The 13,515-nt window shown below is 38.6% G+C and overlaps 1 protein-coding gene across 7 annotated transcripts in view; it reads left to right on the top strand.

Annotated features, from left to right (window-relative positions):
• LOC310892228 (uncharacterized protein) overlaps positions 1-13,515 on the top strand; it is a 421,439-nt gene that overhangs the window by 242,483 nt on the left and 165,441 nt on the right. For 3 of the 7 annotated variants that reach the window (XR_014577958.1, XR_014577960.1, XM_083819691.1), the window contains one exon: positions 5,349-5,431. The exons of 3 other annotated variants lie outside the window; for them this stretch is intronic. Coding sequence is in view for 1 of the 4 variants with exons in the window: in XM_083819691.1 (XP_083675817.1) it covers positions 5,349-5,431 (83 nt within the window). In the remaining 3 variants the exon portion in view is untranslated. Of the gene's footprint in view, positions 1-5,348; positions 5,432-6,585; positions 6,692-13,515 lie in introns of all 7 variants that reach the window. One more of the 7 variants, XR_014577955.1, reaches the window with a different exon arrangement.

The following is a 13,515-nucleotide window of genomic DNA, read 5'->3' as shown; positions in this document are numbered from 1 at the left end:
CTCTGAAAGCTCATGCATTTATTAGGTAAAACACATTTTCAAGCAGAACAGCAAGGTGTTTCTTTAATTCTTCCTGTCATAGGAAGGTGGTCCTTGGCCTAATTTCATGTTGTCTCTGCACTACCCAGCTGATTAACCTTGAACATCTCATCTAAGGGATTCTTCTGCACAACTGTCCTGTGTTTGGTTTTGAATATTGGGCTGCACCACCATTTTCAAAGCTGGCTTTAGTGCGCGTCCATTGTTTCTCGCTGGCTCCTGAGAGGCCTTTTGGTTGTACATTTTGTTATTTGTACATATTATTTTCACTTTTGTTACAGTTCTCTTTTCAAGCAGTAGACAGAGCTGACTCACTGCTGTTGACTCCATGACCTGCTTCCCATTTCAACCTCCACCTGCTTAAAAAGTTTAGTAGTTGGTGGTCTATCTCCTGGGACTAATGTCTGAGCAATGGACCATTAAAAAGCAAAACAAAAGGTAAAAATCCTTTTGGCTTGTGTGGCAGGAGCTCTGAGGGTGCAAGTAAACACCCACTTTGCTGATCATTGAACCTAGGGAACTGAAGAAAGAGAAGGAATGTCTTTCTAAGCAAAAAGACCTACTGGAAACTTGAAAACCACCTCTTCCTTGCTGTATATTAGCTGATAGGCACAGAAATGAAAAATAGCTTTGTTTGTTCTTCACATAAAATACATTGAAATATCAGGAAGATACCAAGTAGCTTGGTGAGGAGTGAGTAGCGCAGGCATATCTATATATCTAATATATATATATTTGGTTTTATCATTGACTCACTCTTGTGACTTTGATCATTTAATCTCTCTGTCTCAGTTTTCCCCAGTATTTAGTGAAGGCTACAAAAATGCATACTGCAGTTTTTGATGTTACAGTTGATTTCTGTAGATTCTAAGAGACGCAACAGTGCTTTAGGTACTGTGTGCCCATTCTGGAAATGCAGCGTATGTTTCAACAACTTACAGTTTAACTAAACTGTGGCTCGTAGAAACTTCATTATGTTAACTTTCCCCATCAAAACCGAATCTCTGTTTTAAGCCTCTGTGAACTCTGTGAAGTAGCAGCATATAGCAGCCTTTTCTGGATATCTGAAAAGGCTCAGATATAGTTGAATGAATTTATTAATGAAGTATTCCCTCACAGCAAACAGATTTGTGCACTCCCGTAATTAAAAAGTGCAGAAGTAGTACTTCTCACCTTCCCTTTAGAGAAAGTGAAAATAAGCACCGTACAATGTTAGATAGTTTTCTCTAAAATTAAAGTTTTATTGCTGTTGAAATCTTGCAAGTCTTATATTAACAAAACCATATGTTTTATTTTCTTAAATGTTAATATAGTTTTTTGTTTGCATTTAAATGTTCTCCTGGAGTGTTTATACCACTCCGAAGAAAGAGTATTGTTCACACATGAAAATCTGTAAATGAAACCAACTTGAAACAGAAGTAAAGCTAGCACATCTGTTTTAATATCTCAGAAAGTAAACCAGCTGTGTATATATAATATATACACGCTAGTAGTAGATGTTAAATTAGATTTTAAGAATTTGTTTCAGCTTAATAGCCTAAAATGTTATTAGTAACATAGATAAGGAAATTACTTAATAAAAAATATATGATTTTTAACCTGACAGTGTCCCTCTTAATTAAGTTATGAGATCCTTAGATGAATGATGTTATAAAAGTGCAGTGTGTAGCTTCTATTATTTATAACAGAATGCCAAAGAGCTAGCTCAAACCGATTAAAGCAAGGAAAATCTCATTGAAACTTGCCATTCTGAGTAAGTGAATGGTGAATATTTCTAGAGAATTCATACAGCTTTAGCATCTCAAACATAGCAACCAGCTAGCTCCTTTTGATGCAAGAATTAAACATGTTGGGAAAATAATGATGATACTATTAAATTAATAAAAAGGATGGTCTTGGCAGGTTCTGGAATGTGAACAAAAATACAAGTATTTAAATTGTGATAAAATTTAAATTAGAAGTCTGGATATCCTCATCTGCCTTACAATGTCAGCTTTGCACTGATTTTTTTTATTATTATTTTTAATACAAACTTTAAATATTCCTATTAGGCAGGTAATTTATCTCCCCTGCTACAGACCACTGTGAGGCTTGTTTCTTCCTGCCCTAAGCTGATTGTCCACCCTTCAGCACAGTGAGTGTTGTAGACCTGCAAACCTTTAATCTACGTCTCCTAATAATGACAACAAAGATTTGGGGTTTTAGCACTTCGTGTTTGACTCTGTTGCAGGGCTGAGGTGGGCTGATGTGTGATCCGCAGCAGGACTATGCTGGCACAGGGCACTGCTGAATCATTTCCGTCCTTCATGTTGGGGGAGAAGTGATTTGGCAGGGACCACGGAGGCCAAGACTAGCAACTCACCCAGGATCCCAGCTGCAAGCTCAATTCTGCCCAGTTGTGCAGTAAAACAGCAGGACCCTTAAGAGAGTTTGTGATCTCCAGCCTCTCAGCTGCTTTTGGAAATCCCCTACCTCATGACTTTCTTTATCTGTAATATGTGTCTTTTAGCTCTATAGAGATCAGGTGTGGCACACGGCTTTAAGGACAGGAAGGATCTTGACGTAAGAGAATTAAGAGGGTAAATATTCATTTTGTTGGTGTTTAACTTATCATTAGTGAACTTTTACCTCTGCTCACTTATTGTAGCAATTAGGTACTTTGGAAATTAAATTATCTACAATTTAAGCAAATCAGAAAGCTGAAATCTCAGCTACATTGAAGTCAATGTGGTGGTGTTTTTTTGTTGTTTGTTTTTTCCTTCTTTCTGGTGCCATGATTTCATCCTAAATATCCAAGTCATTGAGGTAGGGTTGATTAGTATCTCTTACTTTCTTTTACCAGTGCTTACTACTCTCTTGAGGGCTATAAAAATAACTTATTATATGGAATTTAAATCAAAATGTATGAAGCATAAGCAGATTTTAGAGAACTTGTATTTGAAATGTTTCTTTTCCTAGTCTGCCTTCAGAAAACTCCTAAGCAAAACAAATAATGAAGTAATTCATTTTAAAGGCTTGATTCTGGGAATATGGTTGAAGGACTCAAAAGACCTAAGCACGTGTTCAAGGAAATACATGCTATATCTTAACATGATTATCATTTTAAGCCAGTTTCCTATAGCAGTTCAATCTATAACATGCAGAACTGATAGAATATAATCAAGTCTTATGATGATCATGCTTGGCATGGAAAATGAATGTATGCAAGGCTTCAGCTTAGATTAACCATGCGCCACAGATGCATTCATGAGCCCGTTTCCTGTTTTGCTTTATAAGCACCCCCAATCCAATCCTTTAGAGACATTTTTATCTGCTAATAGGCATAATTACAGTCATTCCTGCTGTCATTTATAAAATTATAAGACATTCATTTAGTCAGTTGTGGTGTTGAAGGCTGCTCGGTTTCCCTGACCAGGGAAGTTCTGCTGAATTCCTTAAGAAGTCACCAGCACACCTGGTCTGGCAGCCCTCTCTCCGCTAGATCATTAGGCTGTGATGAACCACTGACTGCACAGAGATTTCCACAAGATAGGCAAGAAGTTCAGGTTCTCACCTCTGTCCACTCTGTACCATTTATTACTGCATAGAGAGGATCTAATTTTCTGCATCTGGTGGGTGTGAATCTAGACCAGCTGCCCTGACACCTGAAGGGTTTCAGTGGTGTGCATTTCTGCAGGCCTGAGGCCTTTAAAACCAAGGGGCTTGGGGGGGCTTGTAAATTTGGCCGTCTTCTGAGAGTTTTCTGAAGCATTACACAGGAGGGGAAATGCTCTGACACAACTCCAGTTTAAATGGCATATCTTGAGTGACTTCAAGGTAAGGAGGCTGTCCTGCAGGCCTTCAGCTGCTCAACGCAGCTCGTGGTGCTACATTTAACTTCAGCCAACATTTCCCCAGTTGAGAAGCTCCTTTGCCATGTTTTTAACATGTAAATAATCCACACAATTTAGAAATCTAATGTTATTCTATGGGTCAACAGCATTTCCTTTGGACACTCATGACAACAAATAAAAAACTAGGTTGCTTATATTTATAACCTTTCAATCCTTCTGTAGGTATCCAAATGCTTGCCTCAGATAGCGAAGAGATTTTACTCTTAGTAGCTCCACAGACAATAAATTGCAGTTGTCTTCTTAGGAATGGGACATTTTCGAGTCAGTGATATGAATAACTGATCAGTTCTCGTATGAAGGAAACTCAGGCCTCGTGTATTTAAAGTCATCCTGCTGCTTACTACTCAATATACTACCACGAAGTCCGCAAGAAGTAGGGTGGTCAGATGACAGGTCACCTGAACACATCCAGAGTCTGGACTTTGGTTATGTATACTGATGTTACATATAAAGCATCTGATACGCTTCCTTGGGCCCCACACCCTTTAACAAGAGTTTGCCATATCTTTTTAAATCAGTAGGAGTTTTGTCATTGACTTGAATTTAAATTGTGAAAAGGCTCTTGTTTTGAGGAAAGATACCTAAAAGTACCAGAATATGCACATCTGTTAGCCAGACGTCACTTCAAAAACCTAACTCTAGTAGAAAGTTTTAAAGGCTTTGTGGAAAATAATGGACCGCTCTGGGGAACTGCGGAATATTCAGATTAATCATCTAGACAGAAGTTTGTGAGTCTAGGGACTGTTCAGTATAGAAATGCTGAAGTCACTAGCAAAATGTTATGGTAGGTCACTCAGTTCTACTAAAAAGGAATATCGTCCTTTTAACTTGTGAAATCCTGCTGTCTATTTAAAGGTGGGTCATAGTAGAATAGTTCAGAGACAGCACTGATAAAAACTGTGACTGTTACTAATTTCACCCTCACTGATATATGTTCCATGCAACTGCTGTTTCCTCTTCCTAATTCACATTATAGTTGAGGGGTTTTTTTGTTTATCCACATGAATAGACAAGCTCATGAAATGGTCTCAAGCAGCAAATGGCTTTGGAAGACAGACAAAGTGAACTAATCTCCAGTTTATAAACGTACTGAGATGCTGAAAGAGCAAATGCTTCAGCAAGCAACTTTAAAGAGGAATTGGGTTGTGGAGTTTCTGAAGGAAAGAAGTTGGAGGTGACAGAGTACAATAAGGCCAGAGCACAATGACAGCCTGACTAGAGAAATTTGATTATATAAAGAGGGATAATAGATGAATCAACTAGAAAAACAGACACCAGAGAGAGCAGACAGAATACAAGAAAAGAAGCATTTGACCATAGGAAAATAAAATGAAGAGAACTTAGCAGTTTCCTACTAGCCAGCCTTTGAAACTGAATGGAGTATGTGAGATTTTTAAAATATCGTTTATTTCTTAGACTGCTGGAGAAAGGACACTGCAAGGGACGAGGTGACTCTGCTATCACACAGCTCAAACTGCTTCAAAGGTCTGCCCAGTGTGGTAAGTGGCGCAAAGCACTTTGTGATCTCTGGATGGAAGTCTCGATAGTAAGTCCAAAAATTTTTTTCAAAGGGCAAGTCCAGCAGTCCTTAGCCCCAATTCAGGCAAAACTGCCATTGTTTCATACATGAGCGTCTGGAAAACAGAGGATACAGGGGCATTGAGCCAACTGTTCTTTCTTTTTTTTTTTTTTCCTCTCTTTTTTGACTTTATTGTAGAAAAGGCTGAAAGACTTTTCAGGGTGGAGGACATTGTGAGAAAGGGAGGGGGCCACCCGCTGGTAATGCAAGGCTGAGCGTGTTCTCCACCACTCTCTTTCCACCTGCCCCCAATTTGCCTTATATTTTGCATCATTCAGTTGAGGCCAATCTTTCAGCCTGAAAAAAAGAACTTTGCAGAAAGTTATGGGCAAACAGTCTGAATGGAAACTGTTCTGCAAACTTAATTACAGTGTTTGCAGTTAAATGCAAACTAGTAACAGCACACTGGGATTAGCTGGGTGTTCAGCAGAGAGAGTCCAGGTACAAATGCTTTAGTTATATGGATCTGAATTTGAATTAGACACCTTTCAGCATCTTAAAAGAAACTCTATCTCACCTGTGGTTCAGGATGTATCCCTTCTTTTTTTCTTTTTTCTCTTTTTTTTTTTTCTCTCCTTTACATGTGTGTACAATAAAATCACAGTCAAAGCAAAGCAAACAGCTGTTTGTTTCTCCTTAGGGCTATATTGAAATCAATGAAGCATCTTCATGATCTATTGTTCTTAAAAATGTACATGCTGAGTCACTCCCTCAGCATCATCTTGCAGTTCAGGGCAGGGTTTCACCTCAGGTTTCAGTGATTGTTTTGGAGTCTGGGGAGCGATTGTGGATGCGTTCCTTTTGCTTGGGAGTAAGCTTTCCTGCTACCATTAACCTTTGCAATTGCTGACTAGTAACAAAGGGACTTATTTGGGTGCCATTCTCTTCAGGTGTTGAAGCTGCTTCTAGTTTGAAAGGGCTGAGCAGAACGCCAAGTGTGTCGCAGAGAGAGGCTTCATGCTGTGCTGCACAGGCAGGCTTAGCTCAGGCAAACTCTCCCTGGAGTCAGTTGAGGTTTTCCCTAAGTGAGAAATGAGTTAAAAAACTGAGGCAAGATTCTGATCTTTTACCCAGGCACAACTCCAGCAACTTTGGAAGAGTTACTTTTGACTTACAGCATTGTAACATGGATCAGAGTCTGGACTACAATAAGGACTTCAGCATTTGGCCCGGCTTCTGTGTAGGCTTTTATTAATTTATATATTTTTTTTAAATGGACAATTACATTGACTTTAATAACCCTTACCTCAAAGTTCACTTTAAAGAAAACTAATAAGGCTTTTTATTTAAAGGGAAGAAAAAAAAAACTAAAAATAAAAGTTTAGCTATGGTCAGCCAGGGTGGGAAATTCCATTGTGGCTGCAAGCCCATGGCAGGTAGAGTGGAATTTAATGAAGGAAACTGCTGTGTTTTTGTGTCTTTCTGTATGTTTTTCCTTTAAAACCAAGAGCTGGGCAGGCTTCCCATTTGACCTGATGTGACCCAAGCAAATTGCTTCTTATATAAAAACAACTGCAGACTTGGAGAATGTGAAAATGCACTGTATCCTTTTTCCAACTCAGGGAAAATGAAAGCCTGAGAAACAGGACGGCCCTGTCAATACTCGTTGAGCAAAACTATCACTCAGACCCGATAAAGAGAGATTAGAACAGGCTTCCTTATGCCAGAGGGATTCATTATAAGTTAGATCTCTTTATGTGTTGTGTGGTTTCTGTTGTGTTTTTTTGTTTTGTTTTGTTTTGTTTTTTTTTAAACAGACACCGTCAGTAAGGGAAAAATCCATTTTTCAAATACTGTTTTTTCTGTGTGTGAAGGGAGCAGGAAAGGAGCACTTGTAAAGGACAGAGAAGGAAAGAGGGGAAAAAAGGAATTTAACTAACACATCCGAACTAAAGAAAGAAATTGATAATGGTTAAGATGTAGGCAAAAAGCCCAGCTTTTAGCTTTTGCTGTAACTTGGGAGAGCACAGGCGCAGGGATTCAGGGTGTGTCTGCTGATATTGTATTCAGATGTGTTGCCTTGGCATGTGTACTGACGGATTTATTTAAAAAACAAAGCAAAAAAAAAGCATTGTGTGCTCGTGAAATGACTTCATAAAATCCTTCCCTTTATGAATTATTTTGATCACAGGGCTTGTTGTTTAAATTTCTAAAGTACGGTGCTTTTTTTTTTTTAATTGCCTTCTTTTCAGAACTGTCTGTTCTCAAGTTGGCACCTTTCGCATAACAGCATGCAGAGATTAAAGGAGAGGAGAGGGAGGGGAGTTGGGGGGGCTCTCATCAGACCAAGGGGGTGACACAGCACATAAATCAAACAAACGTCTTCTGAGGGTCACTGCTGAAATGAGCCTTGAGCTCTCAGCCCCTTGTCTGCTGTATGGGCAGGTACAATCTTCAGTGGAGAGAAGAGCAAATACTCAAAATGTCGCGTGCTGCCATGTTGCAGAAGGCAGAATAGACTTCTGTTTGCTCTGAGTTGCTTAAAATGGAGGTGAAGGGCTTCTCACCCAGGGAAGAAAGATGCTGTGAAATAAGCCTAGTGCAGTGGGACCTGTCTTTCCGAAAAATGGATTTTGCTTGTGCTCAGTGAGCCTTCTGCCCGGTTGGGGTCTTTTCATGCCATGGCTTGTGAGCGTAGGCAATATACTCTGTAAGCACTGCATGCTAAATGGGCAGATGTTCAGAAGCAGGCTATTTGGACGGTTTTGCTCTAAATATTGTGTTAAGGACCTGCAAAGTCAAGATCCACCACCGTCATCATACAGATCCTGTATTTATCCAAAAGTTGCAATGGTATTTTCAGACTCGGCATGAAAGTCAGAAGGTTTTCCTGGATTAAGGCTCTGTACTACGGATCAGGAGAGATGGTAGTGACTCGCTGTTTCTTCTTTTTGTTTGCTGGGGAACATTCACAAGCTCCCTAGTATTTTGTTGTTGTTACTTGGTAGGGTCTGAAGTACGATGGTGCTTGGGACTACCCTCCAAGACTATTCCTGCTTGTGTAAAGGAGGAAGTTAGAATAGTCCTTACCTGAAAAGTAGTGTGAGCTTTTTATTCTAACATTGTGTTCAGAGCATTAGGATTTATGTAGTAAGCTGTATTTTCTGTCAGGAATGCTTGTCTTTTCAGAAGGTCGCATGCAGAACCATGAGCCTGGTATTCATCTGAGGACAGGAATAATAGTTTTGTGTTATGTGTATTGATTTATTTGGTTCTCTTCTCATTGCACTGTCTGCTAGGCAGGGAGATCACAGCTGCACATATAAATGTGTGTAGTATCATGGCAAACAATGATTTAGGGTTCTAGATTATGATGAAGAAGATGCTGATTTCCATGTAAGCAAAGAATCCTTGTTTGGCTTACTGGACGTGATATTAGAGCAAAATACATTTTACTTTTAGCTGCATGGAATTTTTCTGCTAGTAGCAGAGCTTCCAGCTCCTGACAGATTTGCTTTTAACTGTGTACAGGAAAGTTTCCAAAAAGAGACAAAGAGTGGAAACCCTATTATCTTATTCTAGAGAATTTGTCTTTCAGTTTAGAGACACTTTGTTCCCAGAAACTCTTTTCCATAGCCTAATACATCTTAATTCTCATATAGACAAATATGGCAGTTCGTAGATTTTTTTTGTTGTTTACTTCAGGACCTTTCCTTGTATGGATTAGATATCTCTTTAATTTTGAAAGCTGCACTTTGGGTGTCTGGAGATGAGTGCCTTTCAACTAGCTTTCCTTGAAGGCAGGTCTTCTTGACCCTTAGTCAGGAGAGTCTATTATGTTTGACACGATGGAGTTCATGTAGAACTATTCTGATCTAAGTGTGCCTTTTTACTTCCTATGCATAAACATTGGTACCACTTCGCGTATCTTCCATTATGGGCTGGACACTGAAGCCATCTAATTTTCAATGTATATTAATCCATTCATCCAGTAACAGCTGACTGTATAACGAGCCTGAATTATTTTTTGTAAACATGATTTTCTGCTGCTTATGCATTTAGCTTTACTGGCCTTTTAGCAAGTAATGGAGGAAGAGTCAAATGAGCCACACAAAAGGTTTCAGCCTGGACTGTTTCTGTAGCATCTAATAAAGTACAAAAGTACAACAAACATGCCAACAAAATGTTGTGCCATGCTTATTGTGCAAAAATTGGGCAGAATTCCTACAGTAAGAGCTTGCTGAGACATACAAACATTTCCGTGGAACATTTTATTTTATTTAACAAAAGGTTTGTAAGTAATACACTCTAGTTTTAGGTTAGTCTTGTTGTTTCTCATGGATGCTTAGAAGAACAGCACCTAGGATGACAGATTGCTCTTTTTTTTTTTTTTTTTTTTTTACAGGGCAAAGCACTTAGCACAGTGATGAGAGCAGTTTAAGTACATAGGTGTCTTTCTGAGAAGAGATTTAAAAGTGAAGTGCTGTAAGGTGTCTACATTTTTGGCAATGAACATTTCAACTGTTTTGAATTCCAGTGAAAGGCCTAAAGAACCTCCTAAACAGAGTTCAAAGGGCATTTGGTGGCTCATGGAAAAAATCCTATTGCATGTCAGTTCTCCCAGTCTGGGCAGAATGTCACAGGACATGTCATCATGCGTCATCTGTTATTCTAGTTAGATAAATTCTCAGCTGCTTTTTTTGCCTGTACTCTTTTATTGATTTCAGAGGGAGTTTTGTCCAAGTTAAGAAGTGAATAGTGCTTCAGGATTCAACATCAGATTTTTATGTTCCTGGTCTTGACCAAGTATGTGAGCAGTTTGCTGAGTGAAAGTCAGGACAAAATGAAGATGCTATCACATGAAAAGCAGAGGAAGAAATTTCTCATTTAGAAATCCAAATTAAGGTGTCAGCAAGAGATGTTCAGTCTGTTTAGAATATTTCTAATTTCTACTAGCCACGCCCAGAGCTTCCGCTAGCTTTACTGCAGTTGTTCTTACAGCTGCAGGAACTTTCCCAATAAACCTGCATCGAAGACCATTTAGCTACGTGGGCATGCTTCCAGTAATGTCCGTGTGCCCTGGTCTGGGCTACACATGCATGTGCTTCTGAACTGAGTACTATTGGAGAGACTCTATACTCCTGTTTGAAAGATATAAAACAAATTAAATTCTCTGGTCAATAGTTCAGTTTTGATGTCAAAAGTAGTGACAAAAGTGAAAGCTATTGATGGGAATTATAAAAGTAGTATGATGGGTACTGCAATTTGTAATACATAAAGGCTCAGAAAAGAGATTTATTTCTTACTGAATTTGAGAATGTCACTGATTTGGGGGTATCTTGTTTCTACTGGGAACAGCATTTGTAAATATTGCAATATTTACACTACATACATATTTTACTTTATATACTTGTTATATTTTTAAGAACAGTGACAGTAATATAAAAACTGGTAATAGTATCTTGAATTTTTATAGGTTTCTTTACCTGAAAAATTTATAAAGGACCTTATAAACATAGTTCTTGCTCTTGTGAATATTTACCACTACTTACTTAATTTTGAGCATGTGACTAGTCCTGTAAGGCTAAAAATTCAGGGGAATAGCTAACCAGATGTAAGCTGAGTATGTGTGTACATGTTTTTGTAATCAGAGTTTTACATTTTTAAAGAAACTGCACAAAATCTTATCATTTACTTTAAAAAAATACTTCTGGGATAAGACGAGAACATTATTCACTAACTTACGACAGAAATGCATAAAACTTCATTGTTGATACTGCAAAACGGACTTGAAAGAGAAAATTATATTTACCCAGTAATTTGGAATGTGGCAAGCACACTGCAGTACTTTTTCTTCTTTACCTTGTCTCATGCGCAAAGACTTGAAGGATTTCAGTTCAGTCTAAAGTGAAAATAAATAGGATACCTCACTCAAGAAGAACTTACGTCATTTGCTTAAGAATGCATATAAAGCATTTGACAGGGTTGAGTGGTATTTTATTTGGTTAAATTAGGGTTTGAGGTATGTGCAGTTTAAACTCCTTCCCCTTCTGAGAATGATAAAAGACAGGAATGCTGTAATCGTCTGGTTATATGAGGCCAGAACAGGTGCAGGATATGGAAGAATGAATGCTCTTTCCCCTCACATCTGTTCTCTGATGAACTATTTAATTCTTCTTGCAGAAATCTGTTAAAAGCTTCTCCTAAGGCTTCCCTGTAGGCAGGCAGTTCACTGCAGCACCCTACGTGCAGCACCTTCTGATGCATGGGAAGTAACATATGCACATGTCCTTTCCATTTCTCAACGTGGAATGAGAAAAACAGGAATGTGTGCTTAGAAGTCCTCTCTCTACCTTCCTTCTGGGTACAGCAGAGGTTGAACTGACTGAAGAGTAGCATCATGATCCGTTTCTGCTAGTGGGAATAACATTGATTTCTTTTGTGTTTAAAACAACGGTTAGAACTGGATTGCTTTACTTTCTGTATGAGGATCTGTCAATTATTCTAGTTTTGTTGTTTTTTTCTTCAATATCCAAACAAATTATAAGTGAAAGCAAAACCTCATAAATGTTTAATTTGAAATTGTTTCTGCTTCTGGGTCAAGACAACTTGAGTTTATCAGACTAGATGTCCTCGTGTTGGGAAAATAAGCTGTGCTACATTCCTTATTTCTTTGTTTCTTTGTGATAGGTGTGCCCAGATGTTTGAGCTTTTGAAAATGATGGTTGAGTTTTTGAAACTCAGAGCCGTATTCTCTTCATAGTACAAATTTCTTCACAATTCTTCTGCTAATTTTAATGGGATCCATACATAAACCCCTTTTGTAGATGTAGAGGAAGGGATCTTGAATGTTTTATTCTTCCCATCTGTGTATTGGGAATGCTATCTGATGAGGAGGATGAAAAGAGTGCCAGTTTACAGCAGAAAAGTATTAGAGGAATTCCCACCACACACTTCTCCTGCAGTGAAACACAAGCATATGCTTACAGAAGAAGACTGTAAAGTTTGGTGTGAGCTTGGGTTTCAACTTCCTCCAAGCCTTGACATGCTGGAATCCAGCATTTGAGTCCAGGTCATCGCTATTTTGTGAGCCAACAGTCAAACTCTCAGCTATGTGTAAAAAAATCCTGCTTAACATTGGAAACTTGAAAGTCAGAATTTTAGTTTTTTTCTCTAAAATAACTGAAGATGAATGGACCCTATCAGAGGGTGATTTATTCTGCTTGGGTAGACCTCTTAAGATGGGACAAATTTCTCTTTAAAGGCACCTTGGTATCACAGAAAGCATTTAAACAAAAGATACTAGGCTGCAATAATTCATATGGATGTTGCCGTTAGGTATTGTACTACCAATGTGGTCCTTTTATGGGGGAAGTTAGTCCAGGACAGAGGAGAAAACCAGTCACTAAGTGTATGTCACTGCACAGTTCAGCACAGTACAGAGAATGCAAGTCTGCAGTGAATAAACCACCTCTAGGAAAAAGAAGCAGCATAGGTCTGACAGCATGGCACCCTACCCAAGTTCATAAGCACTGCTTCTTCGAAGTATTTATTTGTTCAGGTGCACCATGATGCTATTCTGCTTTTGAGATCTAGGTTTGATTATCCATGTTGCACTGTGCTCTGCTGGCTGGTTATACAGCCCTTTTCAGACTGACACTGGGGCTAGCTGTAGCAAAAAGAAATAGTATTGTCTAAAAGAAACAGCTCAGTTAGGTATTCACAGTTCACAATGCAGTTTTTCAATAGAATATTGCAATATGTTTACAGCTGGGCTTGTGTTTTGTTACCACTTAGTGACATTTATGTTTTGGCTTACTAGTTTTACCAGCCTAGTTTAACCCCACCTGCAGGTATAATGAGTATACATAAAAGTCCACAAACTTTTTAAAATCACTGACAGGAAAGAGGATATTCTGGGAAGATATTACAAGAGGCTTGCTTTCTTTTTATACCTTTCCTTCTAGATGCATGCTCTTGGCCTCCATTGGAGACAGAGAACTGGGCTAAATGGAGCATCTATCCCCATATGTTACCATGTGCTATTCAGGAGACCTTATATAC

This window comes from Anser anser (genome assembly GCF_964211835.1).
Source record: "Anser anser genome assembly, chromosome: 1".
In the NCBI taxonomy this organism is placed as follows: domain Eukaryota; kingdom Metazoa; phylum Chordata; class Aves; order Anseriformes; family Anatidae; genus Anser; species Anser anser.
The sequence above is the reverse complement of the archived record's forward strand: the minus strand, read 5'-3'. Positions and strand labels throughout refer to the sequence as shown.